Source organism: Oncorhynchus keta, chromosome 12 (assembly GCF_023373465.1).
Source record: "Oncorhynchus keta strain PuntledgeMale-10-30-2019 chromosome 12, Oket_V2, whole genome shotgun sequence".
NCBI lineage: Eukaryota > Metazoa > Chordata > Actinopteri > Salmoniformes > Salmonidae > Oncorhynchus > Oncorhynchus keta.
Genome location: NC_068432.1, coordinates 10,984,943 through 11,006,877, shown reverse-complemented (window position 1 = coordinate 11,006,877; position 21,935 = coordinate 10,984,943). Strand labels below are relative to the sequence as shown.

Here is a 21,935-nt window from a genome sequence, read left to right as displayed (position 1 = left end):
AAGTCAGTCAAGAGCTAATTCTTATTTACAATGACAGCCTAGGAACAGTGAGTTAACTGTCAACAACAGATTTTTACCTTGTCAGCTCAGGGATTTGAACTAGCAACCTTTCTGTTCCTGGCCCAATGCTCTAAGCACTAGGCCACTTGCCGCCCAGATGTTATTGCAGGTGTAGCGAAATGTTCCATCTCCAACAGTGCAGGGTAGGACAGTCTTATCCATTTGTTTATTGAAATTCATGTGTATTCAAAATGATCTAACATGTAATAATTCAATGTTTAATTTAGGCCTATCCAAAACTAAATAGGCCTTCAACTTGTAGGCATTGCAATCATGTTGGCTACTGGTGTCTTGTGGAATAATTTTAGAACTCTATTTGTGTTTTATAACTGTTTCTATTCATACAGCTCCAGTTAAAAAGAGACCCTAACTCACAGGCCTCTAAATATAGTCTCTAAATAAATGTTAGACAAAAATAGTTGACGAAGCACATGCAGTGGCTGATAGGCAAAACAGATCTGCCAATAAGAATAGGCTATAGATATTCTTGACCATTTGGGACCCATTGGCTATTTTGCTCAGGACAGGTTATAGCCAACACTTAATAAATGTTTAGTTTTGTCTCATTCATTGAAATTAATTTAGCCTCTGTGTAATGGGATTGTGCAACACAAATTACTATAACAAGCCTACATACAGAGTGGAATTCGCAAACACAACAGTCAAATATACCGAATATAAGGCCTACAGTCCATGCTCCCAAATACTGGAAAAAGTGTGATTCATTAGGTTACACTAGGTATAATGACTCCATGGATGCATGCCTCCAGAAGAGCATCTTCTGAGGCTGAGGGGTGCTTTTCCAAAGGCGCATGGTGCTGCATGGAGATCACAAGCTCTTCAACTGGGCAGCAGTGTCGCGATGGAGGGAATAGCCTATACGGAGAATACCCAAGACCACTGCAACATAATTATTATTAATTATTAAAGTGTGGGAATAAACTCATGCCAGACTTAGCCTACGTTTAACCTCTCCCTACATTAAGTTCATATGTTCATGACTCGATTCATAGAAATCATGTCAAATTATGTTTCCCACAGAATACGTTTTGACTCGATTTTGAGTGATGAAATACATTTCAAAATATTCTATAAAAGATTGACTGTCAAAGACTCCAGTGGTCATACATAATTCATAGATTTACCAAATATTATTCTATGTTTCATTATTCCTGGTATATACTACTGGTTATGATTGCAGACAGAGCCCAGAGAATGGATTGTGCAATATTGAATTCGTCATATTTTGATTAAGTGCATGCATGGGGATGTCCACGTCACTCAAAAATATGCCCATGCTGTAGAGATACACCTAACAGATTGAAACTTCACTGTTGTAGGCATAATACAGTTAGTGCTATCTAGACCTGCGCTGGCAAACAAATCCATTACATTAGCGACCTACATGTAAACTCAACTGAGGAGTAATAGAGAATGGAGACTTTTAACTTGAATACGTGCAGGATACCTCTTTCCGTTTTCCCTGACTTCCGTCTTTTTCAAATACTGTGTTATGCTTGTTGAGTAACATTCCTCACAGACCGTTTCGCGTACGTTCTTTTTTGTTGATGAGATTAAAACTGATAAAACTCTGAAAGGTGTTAAGGTACGTCAGAATTGCAACACAAGATTTGCCTAAAATGTTAGTCCGTAATCGTAACATGGTGATTATCTGTTCAAAGATAAAAATGTCATGTTTACGTTTAATGTTTCACACATGACTTTTCTTACGACCCTGACAATAAGTACGTTCAACCTTTTGGCGGCTATCTGTCTCCATAGGAACCCCCTTCTAAAAGAGGACATGCCTGACCCAGCCCTGGCCTGTCATGCAGACAAACCTGTACAAAAGAAGGACGGACGTACTGTAGGCTACGTCACATGCAAGAGCCCAGAGTAGTAACTCTGTCGCCTCTTTTTGAACTAGAGCCAAAGATAAACTACCTAGAACAGTGCATGTAAAGCATGACAACCATAGAAAGAGGAGTTGCCTAAAGCACATACAGATCTCCAGGCCCATATTCATAAAGCGTCCCAGAGAAAGAGTGTTGATCTAGGATTAAGTCCCTCTCTCTATTTAATCTTCTTCATTATGATCTAAATGGCAAAACGATATCCAAGATCAGCAATGCTACTGAATTCAGGACCTGGGACCAGGCTAGACATGCTGTTCTGTTAAAACCTTGTCGAAGCAGCCTATCTACAGCGTCTTTTTGAATGAAAACAACGACAATACAGGCCCTATAGTGATTGACATATGTTTTATTTACCTCCATTTTAATATGATTAATTCATTTAAATTCATTCAAAAATAAAGTTGACAATACAAACAAGAGAGCAAACTGGCTGGGGGCCATCACTGCCAAGATGACTGGGATGAAATGGAATGACAGGGAAACAAATTTACAGAAACATTCCCAAAATTCCCAGGTTTTCTAGAAATCCCGACTGTAGGATTCCCGGGAATACTTGGTTACTTGGTACCTGCTTATTCCCTCCTGATTCCAGAAATTCTCCAACCAGAATTTATGGAAAATGTGGGAATTTTGGGAACATTTTCAGAGTTTTACGATTCCAGTCAGAGGTCATATGTCAGGGGTTTGGTGAGCTCAGGGGGTCTGGTGGGTCTGGGTTCGGGGCCAGTGGGGTCTGTTAAAGTGGTAGGGCTGATGGTGGTGCTGGGCGTGGTTGTAGTGGGAGGGGTGTTCGATGCCCTCGGTAGCCAGCTCCTCCTGCTTGTGAAGGCCCTCCAGCTTGACCAACAGCTCTCCGATGAAGGCCTGGCATGGAGGGACATATAGTAGCATCATGTACAGTACTAGTCAAAAGTTTGGACACACCTACTCATTCAAGGGTTTTTCTTTATTTTTACGATTTTCTACATTGTAGAATAATAGTGAAGACATCATAATATGAAAGAATCCATATGGAATCGTGTTGTAACCAAAAAAGTGTTAAACAAATCAAAATATATTTTAGATTCTTCATAGTAGCCACCTTTTGCCTTGATGACAGCTTTATACACTCATGGCATTCTCTCAACCAGCTTTATGAGAAATTATTTTCCATATGCTGAGCACTTGTTGGGAGCTTTTCCTTTTTTTTGCGGTGCAATCTGAGATGCAGTTAACTCTAATGAACTTAGAGTTAACTAAAGCAGAGGTAACTCTGGGTCTTCCTTTTCTGTGGCGGTCCTCATGAGTGCCAGTTTCATCACAGCACTTGATGGTTTTTGTGACTGCACTTACCAAGTTCTTCAAATTTTCCGGATTGGCTGACCTTCATGTCTTAAAGTAATGATGGACTGTTTTTCTCTTTGCTTATTTGAGCTGTTCTTGCCATAATATGGACTTTTACCAAATAGGGCTATCTTCTGTATACCACCCCTACCTTGACACAACACAATTGATTGGCTCAAACGCATTAAGAAGGAAAGAAATTCCCCAAATTAACTTTTAACAAGGCACACCTGTTAATTGAAATGCATTCCAGGTGATTACCTCATAAAGCTGGTTGAAAGAATGCCAAGAGTGTGCAAAGCTGTCATCAAGGCAAATGGTGGCTACTTTGAAGAATCTAAAATATATTTTGATTTGTTTAACACTTTCTTGGTTACTACATGATTCCATATGTGTTATTTCAAAGTTTTGATGTTATCACTATTATTCTACAATGAATCAGTAGGTGTGTCCAAACTTTTGACTGGTACTGCATCTACCAGTGGAGGCTGCTGAGGGGAGGATGGTTCATAATAATGTTGGGAAAGGAGCTAATGGAATGGCATCAAACATGTGTTTGATGTATTTGATACCATTCCACCTATTCCACTCCAGCTATTACCATAAGCCTGTCCTGCCCAATCAAGGTGCCACCAACCTCCTGTAATTTGTATTTTTCCCTTTCACATTAGATACATACACTGTGTCACACCTTGATCTGTTTCACCTGTCTTTGTGCTCGTCTCCACCCCCCTCCAGGTGTCACCCATCTTCCTCATTATCCCCAGTGTATTTATACGTGTTCTCTGTTTGTCTGTTGCCAGTTCGTCTTGTCAGGTCTTACAAGCGTGTTTCCCATCTCCCTGCTTTCTAAAGTTCTGTTTCCTAGTTTCCCCGGTTCTGACCATTCTGCCTGCCCTGTTCCCGAGAATGCCTACCGTTCTGTACCTGTCTGACTCTGACCCGTTACAAACCTCTGCCTGTCATAAACCCTGAGTCTGCTTGCTGTTCTGTACCTGTCTGACTCTGACCCATTTACAAACCTCTGCCCGTCATAAACCCAGAGTCTGCTTGCTGTTCTGTACCTGTCTGACTCTGACCCGTTTACAAACCTCTGCCTGTCATAAACCCAGAGTCTGCTTGCTGTTCTGTACCTTACTGACTCTGACCCGTTTACAAACCTCTGCCTGTCATAAACCCAGAGTCTGCTTGCTGTTCTGTACCTGTCTGACTCTGACCCGTTTACAAACCTCTGCCTGTCATAAACCCAGAGTCTGCTTGCTGTTCTGTACCTGTCTGACTCTGACCCGTTTACAAACCTCTGCCTGTCATAAACCCAGAGTCTGCTTGCTGTTCTGTACCTGTCTGACTCTGACCCGTTTACAAACCTCTGCCTGTCATAAACCCAGAGTCGGCTTGCTGTTCTGTACCTGTCTGACTCTGACCCGTTTACAAACCTCTGCCTGTCATAAACCCAGAGTCTGTGTGTGTGTGTTTGGAAGCGTGTGTGTGGAAGCATGTGTGCATGCATGCCAGAGTATGAGAGCGGAGCGGACTTGGAGCGATCCCAAATTGACTGGGGTGGGGAGCGAGATTCCCAAAGGCTGGAGCATCGGCCTTCTCGCCTGCTCCAATTTCGCTCCATTAGCACTCACTTCATGAAGTCAGGGCATGCCCGCCCCAGCTTGTATTTGTAGTCTGCTTGTCGTAGACTACAAATGCATGTGCTAAATCAAGGTGCTAAATCAAGGTGACTTACAAAAAGGAGACCAAGAGCAAGAGAGGGAGTACAGTGATGTAGTGTCCACAGCTAAAGAATCATTGTGGAATCTGAAAAGACACTTATCCCAAAAGCACGATTGTGTACTTACTATGAACTTACATGCTAAAAGAAAGGAACGAGGTGGATAGATAACTAGGTGTGTCATTGTAGCAAAGTATTTATAAACAAAACTCTGATCTCTTAAATGTTGAATTCATTTTTGTTCTATTATCTATATAATAGACCATAATTGATTTTGGCCCATTAAGCCTGATATGCTAACCCTTACCCTACTTTCAAGGAGCTTTCAGTTTTGATTGGGATATTTTGCCTAAAAAACATTTAGGCCTGCCAATAGAAAAACAACAAAAAAACAACTCTGCCTCTCTGCCCAACCTGGCAAGAGTGGCCAAAGGAGTGTTAGCATCCCCAGTGGTTCTGCAAGTGTGGAGAGGATATTCTCTGCTACTGGCCGGCTGTCCAGTCACCATCGCATGAGCCTGACTCTTGTTTCTAAAAACGAATTTTCAAAAAAATTCTAAGGCACTAATAAGGCATTTTTCATTTAATTTGTATTTAAGTCACAGCGTATATACCTCATTTATAGACTATAATGATTTTATACAACAAAATGTTGTTCAAATGCTGAGGGTTTTATGTCCTTACCAGCCTATTGTGTCGCACTTGCAAATGCTTCACAATGTATTTCTTTGTAGGCTATAGCCTTGAAAACATTTAAATAATATAGCCTAAATAATTCATCTTCGTTCCTTCTTAGGCTCCCTGTCTGGCTCCTGACCTATTTAGTGTTTATATGCTGTTTAATATGACATGTAGCCTATTTGAAACTATGTTCGCTTCTTACATTCAGTTTTCATGTTTATTCAAATACTTTTCATTCAAATCCATATGGTTTGGTTTCAATACTTTAAAAACCAATTGGTCAGTCCAGGTAGTCACACAAATAGATGGGTGTTGGTTCAATTGTGATTTAAATGAATGTAGTGATTTTGGAGCGGGAGTTTTTTCTCCTGTGAGTGTGGAGCGGTTTTTAGCTGAGCGGTAGGAAAGGACAAGGAGCACCAGAAGCACCACTCCATGAGTGATGAGCGGGATTTCCAACAGCTCAACTGTGCTCACATGCTCTGGTGCATGCGCATGCGTGTTTGGGCCTGAGCGGGCCAGTTTGGGCCCTGTCCTTTGTCAAAATAGGTCCTTTGTTCCAACAGAGAAGAGGGGGCAAAACAGAAGAGAAGAAATAGGGAAGAGAGAGAGAGAAGGCTAGGACAGACGGTCATTGTAAGGCATGTGGAGTGACAGTGGAAGGAGGTGTCAGACACTGCTGCCTCCTATCTGAGGCCTATACAGTGTGTGTGTGTGTGTGTGTGTGTGTGTGTGTGTGTGTGTGTGTGTGTGTGTGTGTGTGTGTGTGTGTGTGTGTGTGTGTGTGTGTGTGTGTGTGTGTGTGTGTGTGTGTGTGTGTGCGTGTGCGTGTGCGCGTGCGCGTGCGTGTGTGTGTACAGACTAAATAAAAGGTATGACTTAATATGCATGATTATTCCATATCATAAAACATACCTCTGTGTTGTTGCTGCACGTCTGAAGGATCTCCTGATGGTGAACAGAGTTTAAAGAAGAGAAAATTCTTTGTATCAAAATTCCGGCAGTTAACTTATCTGTCAAAGTCTGGTTGGTCTGAGTCCATGATCAGAACAACTTTGGGTGGGCGGGGCCTACCTTTAACTTTTTCACTCGCTCTTCATTGCTAGCCAGGTCTAACAGATGATCAATGTTTACCTCATCTGGCATGTCATCCTCCTGCAAAACATAAGTCGGAAGTTTACATACACTTAGGTTGGAGTCATTAAAACTCGTTTTTCAAGCACTCCACAAATGTATTGTTAACAAACTATCGTTTTGGCAAGTCAGTTAGGACATCTACTTTGAGCATAGGCTCCCTGCCACTAGGACACCTGTATCCCCAAACCATCACAGCAGAGCAAAACATCTGGCTAGTGATGTCACATGGCCAGCTGCCGTATGTTTACCCTACCTCAAGGAGTATTAACCCCATCCTCTGTACGTTCTCTTCCTGTTTCTCATCCTTCATCCCTCATTTCCTCTCTGTTCCTTTCCCTTTTCCCAAGTGGCCATGTAAGGCAGCGAGTTAGCATCCCCCAGCCACCATGTATACATGTGTCTCTGTCAGGAGGCGGCTGCTACAGTGGTGGCTCAAGACTTAGGCTACATCTGACATGGCACGTTATTCCCTAGTGCACTACCCATAGATCCCTGGTCAAAAGTAGTGAACTATAGAGAATATGGTGCCATTTTGGACAGAGCCTGAGTCCACAGTGCACCTTGCATCTTCTCCGGTCCTTTTATGGACACTGTGCCCTCTCATAACATACATATTGTATACGCCTTGTATATACATCTCAAATACCACGCCCACAACAATGTGCAAGTCTGCTTAGTGCTGTTAAGGACGACGCAGAACAGCTGGTTTAGAAATGCCTCTGTAAGTACAAGTTATTGTGTTGGAATATATTACAGTAGTTATTCTACATTGTTTGTGTCTCAGAGGAGTGTTCATTTGTCTGCCTGTTAGACATGGGTTATAAAGCCCTGTAATACCCTCAGTGCTGCGAAAAGTACAAGTTTAAATGTTGAGATCCATGTGTTATCTACAGTGTGTCTATACAGAGCACAAACCCTGCCCTTTTTATATGAATATCCAACTCAAAGCCTTGTTTTTAAACAACTTTTTTAAATCAAATTCTAATGATTTTGTCAAAGGTGAAAGAGCAAAGTTCTCATTCTTAAAGGATGGAAACTTTCAGATAATATTGCCTGATTCGAAAGTTAACTTGCCATGATACCCCAAATCTCTTAACAGTCTGAAACCTATTGCCTGAGCACTTACAAGACACTTTGTGTGGTGACCATTATTATGATCCATAGGCTATGACGGCACTCACTTTGCTCAAGTACAGCTCATCCAAGCAGTCATCGATCCATTTCTCCACGTCTAGTCGTCTTTGTAGCTCTTTTCTGTTGTATTTCACAGTCACTCGAGCTTGTCTCTTCTGTAGTTTGACTCCGTGTTCTCGAGACGTTTCCAAATCTGATGAGTGGACTTCCTCTGCTCGCATCCGTCCGACCCTGTCGGCTGCCATGTCTGGTCTGACTGGTTCCCAAGCAAATGGGAGCTTGAAACACTGTGTGGGTTCAAGCGAGAATGTCATTGTGGATTCGACAACATTATATGTAGCAAACCAAAAACAGTCTTCGGGTTCTAGTTTCAACTCTTTCTTGCGGAAGCGCACAGAAAAAAAGCGCACAGTAAAAAGTGACCGAAAGATTGTAGGTTGTTAAACCAATACAGACAGAAATTGGGACAGATTCTGGGAAGAAAAAAATAAATATTATAGAAACATGTGTTTAAGCAAGCGTTCGAATAATTTTGCTAATTGGGTAGGCCTACCTTGCGTACATTATGCAATGGCAGGTTACTTCTCACATTATATGCCAATCGTTTTACATAGAACCCTCATTATAGGCTTATTTTCAACCCAGACAAATATGCATGTGTAAACAACATTTGAATTGAATGACATTTATACCTTTGTCTATCATAGGGCCAACTTGCTCTATGTTGATACTCAATCGATAGGTGACAAAAGCTGATGATTTTATAGTTTTTATTCAACACAAACACTCACAGCAACAAAAAACTTAAAACATGTTTTTTTTAACAAATGCCTGACAAACTAACTTTGGCATGAACATACATTTACACTGGCTGTTCTTCAGAAACAGCAATACTCATAATCCGTGTATCAAAGTCACATGTTCATTGATTTCAGGTCATAAATAATTTCCCTGGAATATTCCTGGTGTATTTAGATTACACAGAATAATCAAAGATGTAGAACAAGTTGTTTATTTAGGATCACATAAATATATCTCTGAATTTGTGACAAAAGGAAAACATTGTACATATAAACTCAGCAAAAAAAAGAAACATCCTCTCACTGTCAACTGTGTTTGTCAGCAAACTTAACGTGTAAATATTTGTAGGAACATAAGATTCAACAACTGAGACAAACTGAACAAGTTCCACAGACATATGACTAACAGAAATGGAATAATGTGGCCCTGAACAAAGGGGCGGGGACAAAATCAAACATAACAGTCAGTATCTGGTGTGGCCACCAGTTGCATTAAGTACTGCAGTGCATCTCCTCCTCATGGACTGCACCAGATTTGCCAGTTCTTGCTGTGAGATGTTACCCCACTCTTCCAAGGCACCTGTAAGTTCCTGGACATTTCTGGGGGGGAATGGCCCTAGCTCTCACTCTCCGATCCAACAGGTCCCAGACGTGCTCAATGGGATTGATATCCGGGCTCTTCACTGGCCATGGCAGAACACTGACATTCCTGTCTTGCAGGAAATCACGCACAGAATGAGCAGTATGGCTGGTGGCATTGTCATGCTGGAGGGTCATGTCAGGATGAGCCTGCAGGAAGGGTACCACATGAGGGAGGAGGATGTCTTCCCTATAACGCATAGCGTTGAGATTGCCTACAATGACAACAAGCTCAGTCCGATGATGCTGTGATACACCGCCCCAGACTATGACGGACCCTCCACCACCAAATTGATCCCACTCCAGAGTACAGACCTCGGTGTAACGCTCATTGCATCGACGATAAACGCGAATCCAACCATCACCCCCAGTGAGACAAAACAGTGACTTGTCAGTGAAGAGCACTTTTTGCCAGTCCTGTCTGGTTCAGCGACGGTGGGTTTGTGCCCATAGGCGACGTTGTTGCCGGTGATGTCTGGTGAGGACTTGCCTTACAACAGGCCTACAAGCTGCCATACCAGCCTCTCTCAGTCTATTGCGGACAGTCTGAGCATTGATGGAGGGATTGTGCGTTCCTGGTGTAATTCGGGCAGTTGTTGTTGCCATCCTGTACCCCTCCAGCAGGTGTGGTGTTCGGATGTACCGATCCTGTGCAGATGTTGTTACACGTGGTTTGCTACTGCGAGGATGATCAGCTGTCTGTCCTGTCTCAATGTAGCGCTGTTTTAGGCGTCTCACAGTACGGACATTGCAATTTATTGCCCTGGCCACATCTGCAGTCCTCATGCCTGCTTGCAGCACGCCTTAGACACATTCACGCAGATGAGCAGGGAACCTGGGCATCTTTCTTTTGGTGTTTTTCAGAGTCAGTAGAAAGGCCTCTTTAGTGTCCTAAGTTTTCATAACTGTGACCTTAATTGCCTACTGTCTGTAAGCTGTTAGTGTCTTAATGACCGTTCCACAGGTGCATGTTCATTAATGATTTATGGTTAATTGAACAGGCATGGGAAACAGTGTTTAAACCCCTTTACAATGAAGAGCTGTGAAGTTATTTGGATTTTTACAAATGATCTTTGAAAGACAGGGTCCTGAAAAAGGGACATTTCTTTTTTTGCTGAGTTTAATAAATAACATAAATAAAATGGTATAACGACTGATAGTTTCATCTTAGGAAATGGTATGTTGACAAAATAATAGTTAATTTCAAAATGAAAAATATATATGTTTTATCTTTTGGAATTGCTAATATCAGAGTTCTGGTGAAATGAGCTTACAAACAAAAACAGTGGAAAAAGTTGAATATATTTGCTGTATTCATCTCCTTGAAGGTCATTGATAACAGTCTATTGTCTTCCAAAAAAAGTACAGATCAGAGAATCAGGTCTTCCTGTATTTGGTTTAAATGGTTCTTCCAGAGTCATTTTGTCAATATCACTGTGTTGGAGCAAGTGCATTGATAGGTCAGTGTCCATTGTAAGTAGTTATGTGGAATTGGTAGTCATCTCTTTGGGTTATTTGACATGGAAGACCTTTCTCTGAGAAGATTTCCTAAAGTTCCCATACTTCAAGAGGTCATTTACTATTCTTCTTCATGACACAAGGTTGTTTTCCAACAATTGTTTTTGTCAAAATGTGTAGCAAACATTTTTAGAATGAGGGGAATAATTTCCAAACATTCAAGCAGTTTGTCTTTTTCTTCATTAACTTAACATTTCAAAAAGAGAGAAAAACAAGTGCTAATGATCCCCTGTTCTTCCTCCCAGTTTTTGTCTCTCCCTCCCCAGGTGTTTGGCTGTCCAGTCTCCTTTTTCTGTCCATCTTGGGTCCAGACCAGTGGCTCACCTCAGCCCAGCCCCGGTGTCCCCCCTCCAGAGGTAGTCCTGTCCAGGGGAGAATGAGTGGCGCTCCCCCCCAAGTCCCCGGCCCGTCCTGTCATCTGTGGGTCTAAGCGATGCAAGTGATGCAATGCTGTGGCGCGGGTCGCTGTTGCTGATCTTGAACAGGCCACTAGCCGCCATGAAAGCCTCTCTCTCGCTGGGGAAGCGGTTGATCCCCGTCTTCAGGTCGTTGAACACCGCCGTGTCGTTCAGCTGCTTCCTGCCACTCAGCCGGCGCCGCCGCAGCACCACAATGCCCATTGCCAGGCCAAGGGCGAGTAACGCCAGGACAAAGGAGGCTGTCAGGGCGGTGGAGGAAGGTTTATTGGTCAGTCGGGGGGCAGGATGGAAGCTGGGCTGCAGCGTGAACTCGCAGCTGGGTCCCATGAAACCCGGCGGGCACTGGCACACGGGCCCCGTGAAGTGGGTGAAGCAAGTGCCGCCATTCTGGCAGGGCTGGGCCCTGGCACCGCGGCCACAGGCATCTGAGCGCAGGCTACAGTTCTTGCCGGCGTAGCCCAGCGTGCATGAGCAGGTGTAGTCGTCCACACCGTCCTGGCAGGTGCCAGCGTTCTGGCACGGCGCTGAAGCACAGTCGTCGATGTTGAACTGGCAGTTGGCGCCGGTAAAGCCAGAGTGGCAGCGGCACAGCACGCTTTGACCCAGGTCTAGACACTCACCACCTAGAAGACAACATATCACACGGCGCCAATTAGTACACTGAAGCCTACCACATTCTGAAGTAGCACAAGATGTGATATCACACTGTTGGCACTTCATGACATCATGAATACATATACCCTGAAAACATGTATTAATTCATTGTTCTACCAGCCAAGTGAAGTACTTCATTATCAAGTACTTCAAGCAAGTGCAGGTGCGTACTTCAACCACTAGATGTTGCCAGAACCAAGGTAAGCTCCTCTCCATCCACTTTCACCTGTTTCCAGTTATTTGGGGAGCTGGTGGACTGTTTTAAATTCCTTGGCATAACCATCTCATTCGATCTGATATTAGCCAACACAAACGCTGTGATCAGGATGGTACAGCAGCGGCTCTATTTCCTGAGGCTACTGAAGAAGTTTGGCATGAGTACCAGCACTCAAGTCAACTTCTACCAATGCACAGTAGAGAGCATCCTGACTGGATCCATCAATGTGTTGTATGGTAACAACAGTGCATAAGACTGCAAAAGGTTTCAGAGGGTAGCACACACTGCAGAGAGAATCATTGGCACTACCCTCCGTGTCATTGAGGCCATCTATGCAGACAGATCCCTTCCTAAGGCCCAAAAGACCCCAGCCACCCTGCGAGAGCACTATTCTCACAGGAGCATCAAGACCTCCGCTACCAGGTTCAAGAATAGTTTTAATCAGAGTGTAATCCTCCGTTTAAACCAAGCAACCTGGCTGCTGTTTTTCTCCTACTTTTGGAAGTTTACATAAACAAGTTTTAATGACATCAACCTAAGTGTTTCAACCACTCCACATATTTCTTGTTAACAAACTATAGTTTTGACAAGTCGGTTAGGACATCTACTTTGTGCATGACATGTAATTTTTCCAACAATTGTTTACAGACAGATTATTTCACTGTATCACAATTCCAGTTGGTCAGAAGTTTACATACACTAAGTTGACTGTGCCTTTAAACAGCTTGAAAAATTCCAGAAAATTATGTAATGGCTTTAGAAGCTTCTGATAGGCTAATTGACATCATTTGAGTCAAATGGAGGTGTACCTGTGGATGTATTTCAAGGCCTATCTTCAAACTCTGTGCCTCTTTGCTTGACATCATGGAAAAATTAAAAGAAATCAGCCAAGACCTCAGAAAAATAATTTAGACTTCCACAAGTCTGGTTCATCCTTGCGAGCCATTTCCAAACGGCTGAAGGTACCACGTTCAACTGTACAAACAATAGTGTGCAAGTATAAACACCATGGGACAACACAGTCATAATACCGCTCAGGAAAGAAACGCGTTCTGAGATGAATGTACTTTGGTGCAGAAAGTGCAAATCAATCCCAGAACAACAGCAAAGGACCTTGTGAAGATGCTGGAGGAAACAGGTACAAAAGTATCTATATTCACAGTAAAATGAGTCCTATATCGATAAAACCTGAAAAGCTGCTCAGTAAGGAAGAAGCCACTGCTCCAAAACCGCCAAAACAAAGCCAGACTACGGTTTGCAACTGAACATGGGGACAAAGATTGTACTCTATGGAGAAATGTCCTCTGGTCTGATGAAACAAAAATAGAACTGTTTGGCCATAATGACCATCGTTATGTTCGGAGGAAAAAGAGGAAGGCTTGCAAGCCAAAGAATACCATCCCAACCGTGAAGCACGGGGGTGGCAGCATCATGTTGTGGGGATGCGTTGCTACAGGAGGGACTGGTGCACTTCACAAAATAGATGGCATCATGAGGAAAATGATGTGGATATATTGACGCAACATCTCAAGACATCAGTCAGGAAGTTAAAGCTTGGTCACAAATGTGTCTTCCAAATGGACAATGACCCCAAGCATACTTCCAAAGTTGTGGCAAAATGCCTTAAGGACATCAAAGTCAAGGTATTGGAGTGGCCATCACAAAGCCCTGACCTCTGTCTTATAGAAAATTATTCGGCATAACTGAAAAAGCATGTGTGAGCAAGGAGGCCTATACAACCCTGACTCAGTTACACCAGCTCTGTCAGGAGTTACGGGACAAAATTCACCCAACTTATTGTGGGAAGCTTGTGGAAGGCTACCCAAAATGTTTGACCAAAGTTAAACAATTTAAAGGCAATGCTACCAAATACTAATTGAGTGTATGTAAACTTCTGAACCACTAGAAATGTGATGAAATAAATAAAAGCTGAAATAAAATCACTCTACTATTATTCTGACATTTCACATTGTTAAAATTAAGTGGTGCTCCTAACTGACCCAAGACAAGGAATTTTTACTTGGATTAAATGTCAGGAATTGTGAAAAACTGAGTTTATTGTATTTGGCTAAGATGTATGTAAACATCCTACTTCAAAACATACTGTATGACTGAAAACATTTAAAATCTTTTTACTGTACATGTCTATGTACTGTACTATATGTGCGAGCCCTCCAACAAACAACTACTTTAATACCTGCAAATAAACTATAAACTTAAATTTGAGCTTGATCCATTGTAGTCAGACTCACCATTCAGACAGGGGCTGTTGCTGCAGCGGTCCAGTTTCTTTTCGCAGTTGGAGCCAGTGTAGGTGGGAGGGCAACGGCAGGAATAGCCCCCCGTCAGCATCTCCATGCAGGTGCCTCCATTGAAACAGGGCCCATCGGCACACGTCATGGCGATGATCTCACAGTTCTTCCCATAGAAGCCCTGGGGGCAGGTGCATGAGTAGTCGTTCTCCAGGTCCTAAAGAGAGAGATGATTGTCATTAGAGTATTTTTGATCATGTCGAGAGAATTGTCATTAGACAGACACCTTGACCGAGCTTTGGCTTTCTTACAATCCATGATTACTGATCATGTTTCTGACATAGTGTCTTATTTAAACATGTTTATTACTGTGTTATGTTACACTGTGTTTGTACCTTGGACACATTTCCATTTTACCTTGAAATGGAAGATTAAGAAAAAAACAATATAACATGGAATGCCAAATTAACTGAAATACAAAATTGTTTAATTAACACCCAATTGAACATATAAAAAAAATCTGAGCCAATATTTAACTATCCCTAATTCCTGTAAACTGTAATATTACTCACATTGCAGCTGCCTCCGTTCTTGCAGGGGTTGCTGTCACACTCGTTGGTCTCCAGCTCACAGTTGGTGCCACCGTAGCCCGGGCGGCAGATACAGGTGAAGCTGCCCTGGCCTGTGTTGGTACAGGTGGCACCGTTGGCACACGGCCGATGGTTGGTGCAGTAGTTTAGGTCCTGGTCGCAGAAGAGGCCGCCCCAGCCCTCCTTGCAGTCACACTGCCACGGCTGGACGCAGGTGCCATGGAGGCAGCCCGGGTAGCGCACACACTCGTTGCACGAAGGCCCCTGCCAACCCATTCTGCACTTGCAGTCCCCAGGGGCCTCGCAGTAGCCATGCCTCGCGCTGCAGTCTGCCGAACAGATGGCTGGTGGGAGGAGGAGGGGGGGTGATTACAATGAATGGGCAGATTGGGCACGCATGCACCCACCCACCAACTCTGTCTGAGCCCCCCCACTGCCGGCCCTCCCAACTGTTTGTTAAGTATTAAACCAAGCAGCTGGTGAGCACTCAACCGTAGGAACAGAAGCAAGGACTTTCTTTTCGCCCTCTGCCTCACACACACACACACACACACACTCACAGCATCTCCAACATGTGTCCCTGGTGAGGCATGGTTCTTTCTCCCTTTGTTATAGGGGAACAAAGGGCATATCGAACTCCACAAGCCTTCCTTACTATAAAGTCTACAAAGCAACAACAGGAGGCTTTCTGAGATAAAAGTACATACTTAAGGCTCATGCAATTATGCCTGTCTAAAATAATAGAGTGGCTGGTTATGGGATTAAATTGAAATCCTTGAGGCAGAAGATTAATCTTAGATTAGAAATAACTTGGCAAGAAAAATATTTTCATAAAATGTACAATTAAAATGTGTTGCACATGCTTAATTATATGTGATTATATGTAAGTAAGCCTGTATTGTACACATTTTGCCAGCAATCATTCAGGTCTATATACTGCCCTTGTGACACCTTCAAAGAGCATTAATTGTTTTCACTAAGGAGAATGCCAAAATTAACATTTGCCTCATTTATCAATGAATCCTTGTGTGCACTGTGCGGTCTATTTACAATAGACTGAGACAACCTGGTTGACCGAATCTGAGTCTGGACAGTAATGTAGCCTAAAGTCATTCACGTTAACCAACTAGATTGAACTTACGATCAGAACAGTAGTTGCCCTTCCAGCCCTCCAGACATTGTTTGTTTCCCTCCACGTCACAGTTGTAGTGGCCCAGAGTGTCATCGCGGGGTCTGCAGTATTCGGCGCAGCTGTCGCCAAAGTAGTACTCGTCACAGAATGCGTGATATGAGTAGCGCAGCTCGCTCTGCTCTCCGAAGTGAACGTCTTGAGACCAGTCCTCGCCTATGGCCAGTCTTCTTCTGGTAGCCAAGCGGCTGACCAGGTTATTTTGATTGTCTGAAAAAATATAAGAAAAGTAGTATTGTAGTAGCCTATTGGCATACTGATTTGTTTTTAAGTAACAGGACGGCTGTAAAAAAAAAGTGCTATAATAAGCCTACTGCAACAACACCTTACCTGTGTATTCTGTAGGGATTTCTGCGTTCCATGCTTCAATGATCAGCGAAAATGTTCCCTGTAAGAGGTAAATTCTGTATTAAAACGTTTATGCAAGAATAATAGAGTAACATAACATTTATATTTCCTTGTGTAACAGTATTTATGAATAACATATTATTTACCGGCCACTTAAAATGGAACGGTATTCTAATAGGAGCGCTGCTGGAAATTGAGGTCTGATCTGCGCTTATGACGTTGGTGTGTCCTGTTCCAAAAGTGCATGGTGGCTCCGCATGGATGACGTCCTCCGAGTGTTTGAGACAAATTCTGAAAAAGATGTGACAGTCCCTATGCCTTCTGCATATGCGCTGAGCAGTGTTGAACGAATGGACTTTCAGCTCGAACACACCAGAAGATGATACCTGCCAAGAGAAGAGCGAATTGGACATTAGAGATATGCTGTGCATAAAGCACGGCAATATTGATGGTTGATGGTTCCTTATTGTTACACTTCGTACTTACCACTTGCACTACAGCCAAAGCAAAGACACATCTAAGAGGTAGCGAGGCCATTTCCGCCAGGTGTTTGGTTGGTAGCTATAAAACAATCCGCAGGTGTTTGCATTCGTTGTGTCCAATAGAAATGTGACAGGAGCGTATTCCCCAAAAACAGGTACAGCAGTCCAAGCAAAGTCCTCGCTCTTCCCTATGTCCTGGTCGGTGGTCTTCACTTGTTTTGGTTCTGGTGGTTAATGAGAGTGAATGAATTTTATACCCCTGATGCGCGCCCCTGTCACGCGTCAGGAGGCGGGGCACGGTAAGACCCAAGGGACAACCACGACGCGTCGGAACATGTGTGTGGATTTGGTGCTGATTAAATTTATCAGCAAAAATAACATAAGGCCTATACTTAGAGCATAATCATATTTGAAGTGTGATTGGCACAATACATATTTTATACGGTTATACAGCTGCAACAAGCTGCAACAAACACTCAAACGGGACAGTTTTATTTCAATCTCGTCATTTAAAAACTCAATCATGGACACTCTTACTGACAGCTGTGGCTGCTTTGTGTGATGCATTGTTGTCTCTACCTTCTTGCCCTTTGTGCTGTTGTCTGTGCCCATTAATCTTTGTACCATGTTTTGTGCTGCTACCATGTTGTGTTGCTACCATGTTGTTATGTTGTGTTGCTACCATGCTGTGTTGTCATGTGTTTCTGCCTTCCTATGTTGTTGTCTTAGGTCTCTCTTTATGTAGTGTTGTGTTGTGTCTCTTGTCGTGATGTGTGTTTTGTCATATATTTATATTTAATGTATGCATTATTTTTAATTCCAGCCCCCGTCCCCGCAGGAGGCCTTTTGCCTTTTGGTAGGCCATCATTGTAAATAAGAATGTGTTCTTAATTGCCTTGCCTAGTTAAATAACGGTTAAATAAATAAATAAAACATAACTAGCCAAATGTCCACGATTTTGGAGTCGAGCTAGGAACTGTGACACAAGCATCGAAAACTGAATTGTTAGGCCTACATATTTAATTATCCAACTTCAATCAGACAAATAATAATATAGGCCTACAAAAGCATGCGATTTTTAACCAGTATAATGAATAGGCTTCACAGCCTAACAGCTCTACAGTATCTATACCTACTGGAAACATGTAACAGAAAAAAAGTTGTTAATTTATTAAGCACTTTAGCCTACCGGCACAATGATGGTAAATGAAGTGTTAGACAGCATCACATGATAATAAACATTTGGGTTGTTATAACCTAGGCCACTATTCGATATCACCCATTCTTAGGTCTTTCAATTCTATTCCAAATAAGTTGTTTTCACAAAACGTTGGCATAAGAACATGTATTGTTCAGTATCAATTCATTGTTCCGTATTCATTAATTTGTGGTAAATATCGATCTGAAGGAAGTTGAGAAGAATAGCATGATCCGCCCTTTCTTCAGTCACAAAAGTGTAATTGCTCAGACGCGTGCGGGCAGGTTATGGATGAGACCTTTCATTGTGCGTTTCAGGGATATTCGGGGGTCTATTGTTGAGGTTGAGTCAGGGGAGGGGCACTCTCTCTGGACCCTGCAGCGGGCTAGAGTTTTTGCCTTTGTGTGAACAGCTGTATGGTAATCAATGGCACATGATCTACCGTGCGGTCCTTCTCAATTTGTCCTTCCCAACTGCACACAACTTTCTTAATGCACATTGATTTAGGGGGCATCAACAGGGGTATTTCCAGCATATGTCGTGCTTATTGCAATTATAGCCTATACACTTTTAGAAAAAAAAGTGCTATCTAGAAGTAGTTTAGTTATAGGACTAGGCTACCTTACACCATGCACTTTAAGATCTTTGACCACTTTCAGATCATATGTCTTTTCTGTATTATTAAAATTAACTATAATTAACCCAAACAATTACTATTGGATATATGGACTACAGTCAATTTAAAATATTACTATACAATCCAACCAATCAAGTCTTAACAATATGGGTAGCCTGCTGAGTGCACTGTCGTTTTACGCAGAGTAGACTCATTATTCATGGTTTTAAAGTGCGAAGAGATGTAGAAGTCTCCTGATTATTGAGAACAAAACTTTCTATCAAGCAGCACCACTTGAAAAAAAAGTGCTTCACGCGAAAGTGTGTGTCTGAGAGAGATTTAGAGGGGAAGGGCCACCACTACTTCTCGTTCGTGCATTGATATTCTAATGAGTGAGGGGCGCGTGCCGTCACTGACCCACACATCATTCCTGGCACACTTCTCTGCTACAACAGTAAATCAAGTAATTCCATGAAGTTGCGCACAAATAAGTCACAAGTAAAGCATAATGAAAGAAGTCCTCAATGGCAAAGAAATATAGAGAAATGTTCAACTGAACTATGTAAAATATAAAGGACACCATGTAAACTTGACACAACTGTTCAAAAGCATTGGAGTCAATATTGGGCAACTCAATAGTAGGAAGGTTTTCCCAATGTTTGGTATACTCAGTGTATATCTATTTATTATGCATGGGAATAGTTTGGAACAGATTTCGAAAATTAAAATCACTTGGAGCTAATTTGCATGGTGTATTTACATTATTTGTTAAATTTGACTAGGCAAGTCAGTTTAGAACAAATTCTTATTTTCAATCACGGTCTAGGAACAGTGGGTTAACTGCCTTGTTCAGGAGCAGAACGGCAGATTTTTACCGTGTCAGCTCTGGGATTCAATCTTGCAACTTTTCGGTTACAAGTCCAATGCTCTAATCACTCGTCTACCTGCCGCCCCATTTTATGTCAAAAAAGAAAACAAATGTATACAAAAACACTACCATTCAAATGTTTTGGTCAATGAGAAATGTCCTTGTTTTTGAAAGAAAAACATTTTTTTGTCCATTAAAATTACATCAAATTTATCAGAAATACAGTGTAGACATTGTTGATGTTGTAAATGACTATTGTAGCTGGAAACGGCAGATTTTTTATTCAATATCTACATAGGCGTACAGAGGCCCATTATCAGCAACCATCACTCCTGTGTTCCAATGGCACGTTGTGTTAGCTAATCCAAGTTTATAATTTTAAAAGGCTAATTGATCATTAGAAAACCCTTTTGCAATTATTAAACTTCCGACTTCAACTGTACATGTGTAGTGGGGTGCACAGTGTGTTATTTTACATGATCTTCACAGAAAATGAGCTAAGACCAATGAGTCTCAGGATGAAAAAATATTTCATTGTATCATTTTTCTTTTAGCAAAAATTGAAAATGGGTCCCACAACCCGGACATCACACAAGGGTTAATCTAACACTGCATTTAATGTCAAAATAAATTGGCAGTTGTAGTGTAATGTGTCTAGGTGAAGCAGGTAAGGCGGAGTCAGGCGCAGGACACAGAGATGAGTAGTATTCGTAACTTTTCCTCAAACAAAACAACAAAATATTCCAAGAAGGAAAATATACCAGCTCACAATACAATACTTCTGACAACGAACAAACACGCACAAAAGCATGGGGGAGCCAGAGGGTTAAATAGGGAACATATAATTAAGGAATGGAAACCAGGTGTGTGCAATGAAGACAAAACAAATGGAAAATGAAAAGTGGATCGGTGGTGACTAGAAAACCGGTGACGTCTACCGACGAATGCCGCCCGAACAAGGAAAGGGACTAACTTCGGCGGAAGTCGTGACGTGTAGCCTACCATCCAATGAGGCCTATGCACTGTCATGACGTTGGCCTGGGGGTTGGTTTATGCCAGTCATAAATACCTCTTCCCATATTTTTCCTCTCTACCCTACTGAGGTTACATTTGCAAAACCCTTGGTTAACATAGAGATTCTGGGAACATCAGAAGGGGGGGGGGGGACTATATTCTGGCAATCCGATCAATTGAACATATCAGATGGTACTTAATGAACATGATGTCAGTTCGGTTGTCATCTGAGACATTCGCATCAATGATAAGATGACATAAACTCTCAATTGGAAAGTCTACACATCAGAGCTATCTGATTCATATGGAATTGTTGTTCAATTTAAATGTTTGAATATGAAATTATTCGTGGTGGGATGAAATGTGATTTTAGCTTCTAAAATGTGAGATTTGGGTTTTCATAAGATAGGCTCTGCTCAATCAGTGGCCCGCCCCTGTGAAGGGACATGGACTATAAAACTTTTCAAACACACCCTCCTCTCCCTTCCTATATAAGCCCTTGACGACAATATAACCTCCTGTTCCGAGGACTTGAGGACGACGGTCCTATGTCAGAATGGTTCAGATAATAACTACAGAACGAAGCCAACATCAGCGTGAGCTTTGGTTGCGAATGGTATGAACTTTGAACTCTTATTCACTACAGAAGTGATACCTCCTAGCCGTTGAGTTAGCAACAGCAGATGCAAACGAGGGTTAGGAAGGAACAGACAGAGTATCCCGTCTATCACCCAACGACGTTACTACAACGTACCCAATTGACAACCTGAGACACTCTTCAAAGGACTCGGTTGGGCAACACGGCCTTCCATCTACCACCAACCTACCGAAGCGCAGCTCAGAGTAAATATTTATTGCATTTTCCTTTTCCAAATGGGCGGTAATTTAGAATGCATAAGATACTGTATTTACGATATCACAGCTTCTTCCCTTTGTTCCTCAGTCTTCCTGCTCTTTCACTCAAACCCAGCCCCTTTTCTTTTGTGTAACCAGCTGTCATATCTGTTCCGCCCGCTAGGGACGTTTTCCTTTATGACGTAATGTATAATCAAGTTATGATTTAATTATGTGTATGTGTAATTCTGTGTGATTAGTTAGGTATTTAGTAAATAAATAATTAAAACCAATTTTGTATTGCTGATTCAAATTGTTAGCCA

At 42.2% G+C, this 21,935-nt stretch overlaps 2 protein-coding genes across 2 annotated transcripts; both read right to left on the bottom strand.

Moving 5' to 3' along the window:
- Positions 1 to 2,304: 2,304 nt before the first annotated feature.
- On the bottom strand, positions 2,305 to 8,289 carry LOC118390969 (protein phosphatase 1 regulatory subunit 14A-like). Its single transcript, XM_035781850.2, has 4 exons — positions 8,022 to 8,289; positions 6,778 to 6,858; positions 6,619 to 6,651; positions 2,305 to 2,840 (listed from the first exon to the last, which is right to left on the bottom strand). Exons 1-4 carry the CDS (start codon positions 8,286 to 8,288, stop codon positions 2,670 to 2,672), a joined length of 552 nt encoding a protein of 183 aa, XP_035637743.2. The 5' UTR covers position 8,289; the 3' UTR covers positions 2,305 to 2,669.
- A 2,133-nt stretch (positions 8,290 to 10,422) lies between these two features.
- Positions 10,423 to 17,702, bottom strand: LOC118390968 (delta-like protein B). The gene is made up of 7 exons (XM_035781849.2): positions 17,087 to 17,702; positions 16,747 to 16,986; positions 16,583 to 16,640; positions 16,205 to 16,462; positions 15,046 to 15,407; positions 14,474 to 14,690; positions 10,423 to 11,973 (listed from the first exon to the last, which is right to left on the bottom strand). The coding sequence occupies exons 1-7, from the start codon at positions 17,135 to 17,137 to the stop codon at positions 11,252 to 11,254; spliced, it is 1,908 nt and encodes a 635-aa protein (XP_035637742.1). The 5' UTR covers positions 17,138 to 17,702; the 3' UTR covers positions 10,423 to 11,251.
- Between the last annotated feature and the right edge of the window lie 4,233 nt (positions 17,703 to 21,935).

Excerpts from the sequence above, each read along its gene's own strand:
- LOC118390969 (XM_035781850.2), bottom strand. The coding sequence starts at position 8,288 with ATGACATTCTCGCTTGAACCCACACAGTGTTTCAAGCTCCCATTTGCT. Across the intron at positions 6,859-8,021 it reads ATGAGCTGTACTTGAGCAAA|GAGGATGACATGCCAGATGA; the intron begins GTGAGTGCCGTC and ends TATGTTTTGCAG. Across the intron at positions 2,841-6,618 it reads CGTGCAGCAACAACACAGAG|GCCTTCATCGGAGAGCTGTT; the intron begins GTATGTTTTATG and ends CCTCCATGCCAG.
- LOC118390968 (XM_035781849.2), bottom strand. The coding sequence starts at position 17,137 with ATGGCCTCGCTACCTCTTAGATGTGTCTTTGCTTTGGCTGTAGTGCAA. Across the intron at positions 16,987-17,086 it reads CTTTGGCTGTAGTGCAAGTG|GTATCATCTTCTGGTGTGTT; the intron begins GTAAGTACGAAG and ends TTCTCTTGGCAG. Across the intron at positions 15,408-16,204 it reads GGGCAACTACTGTTCTGATC|CCATCTGTTCGGCAGACTGC; the intron begins GTAAGTTCAATC and ends TCCTCCCACCAG.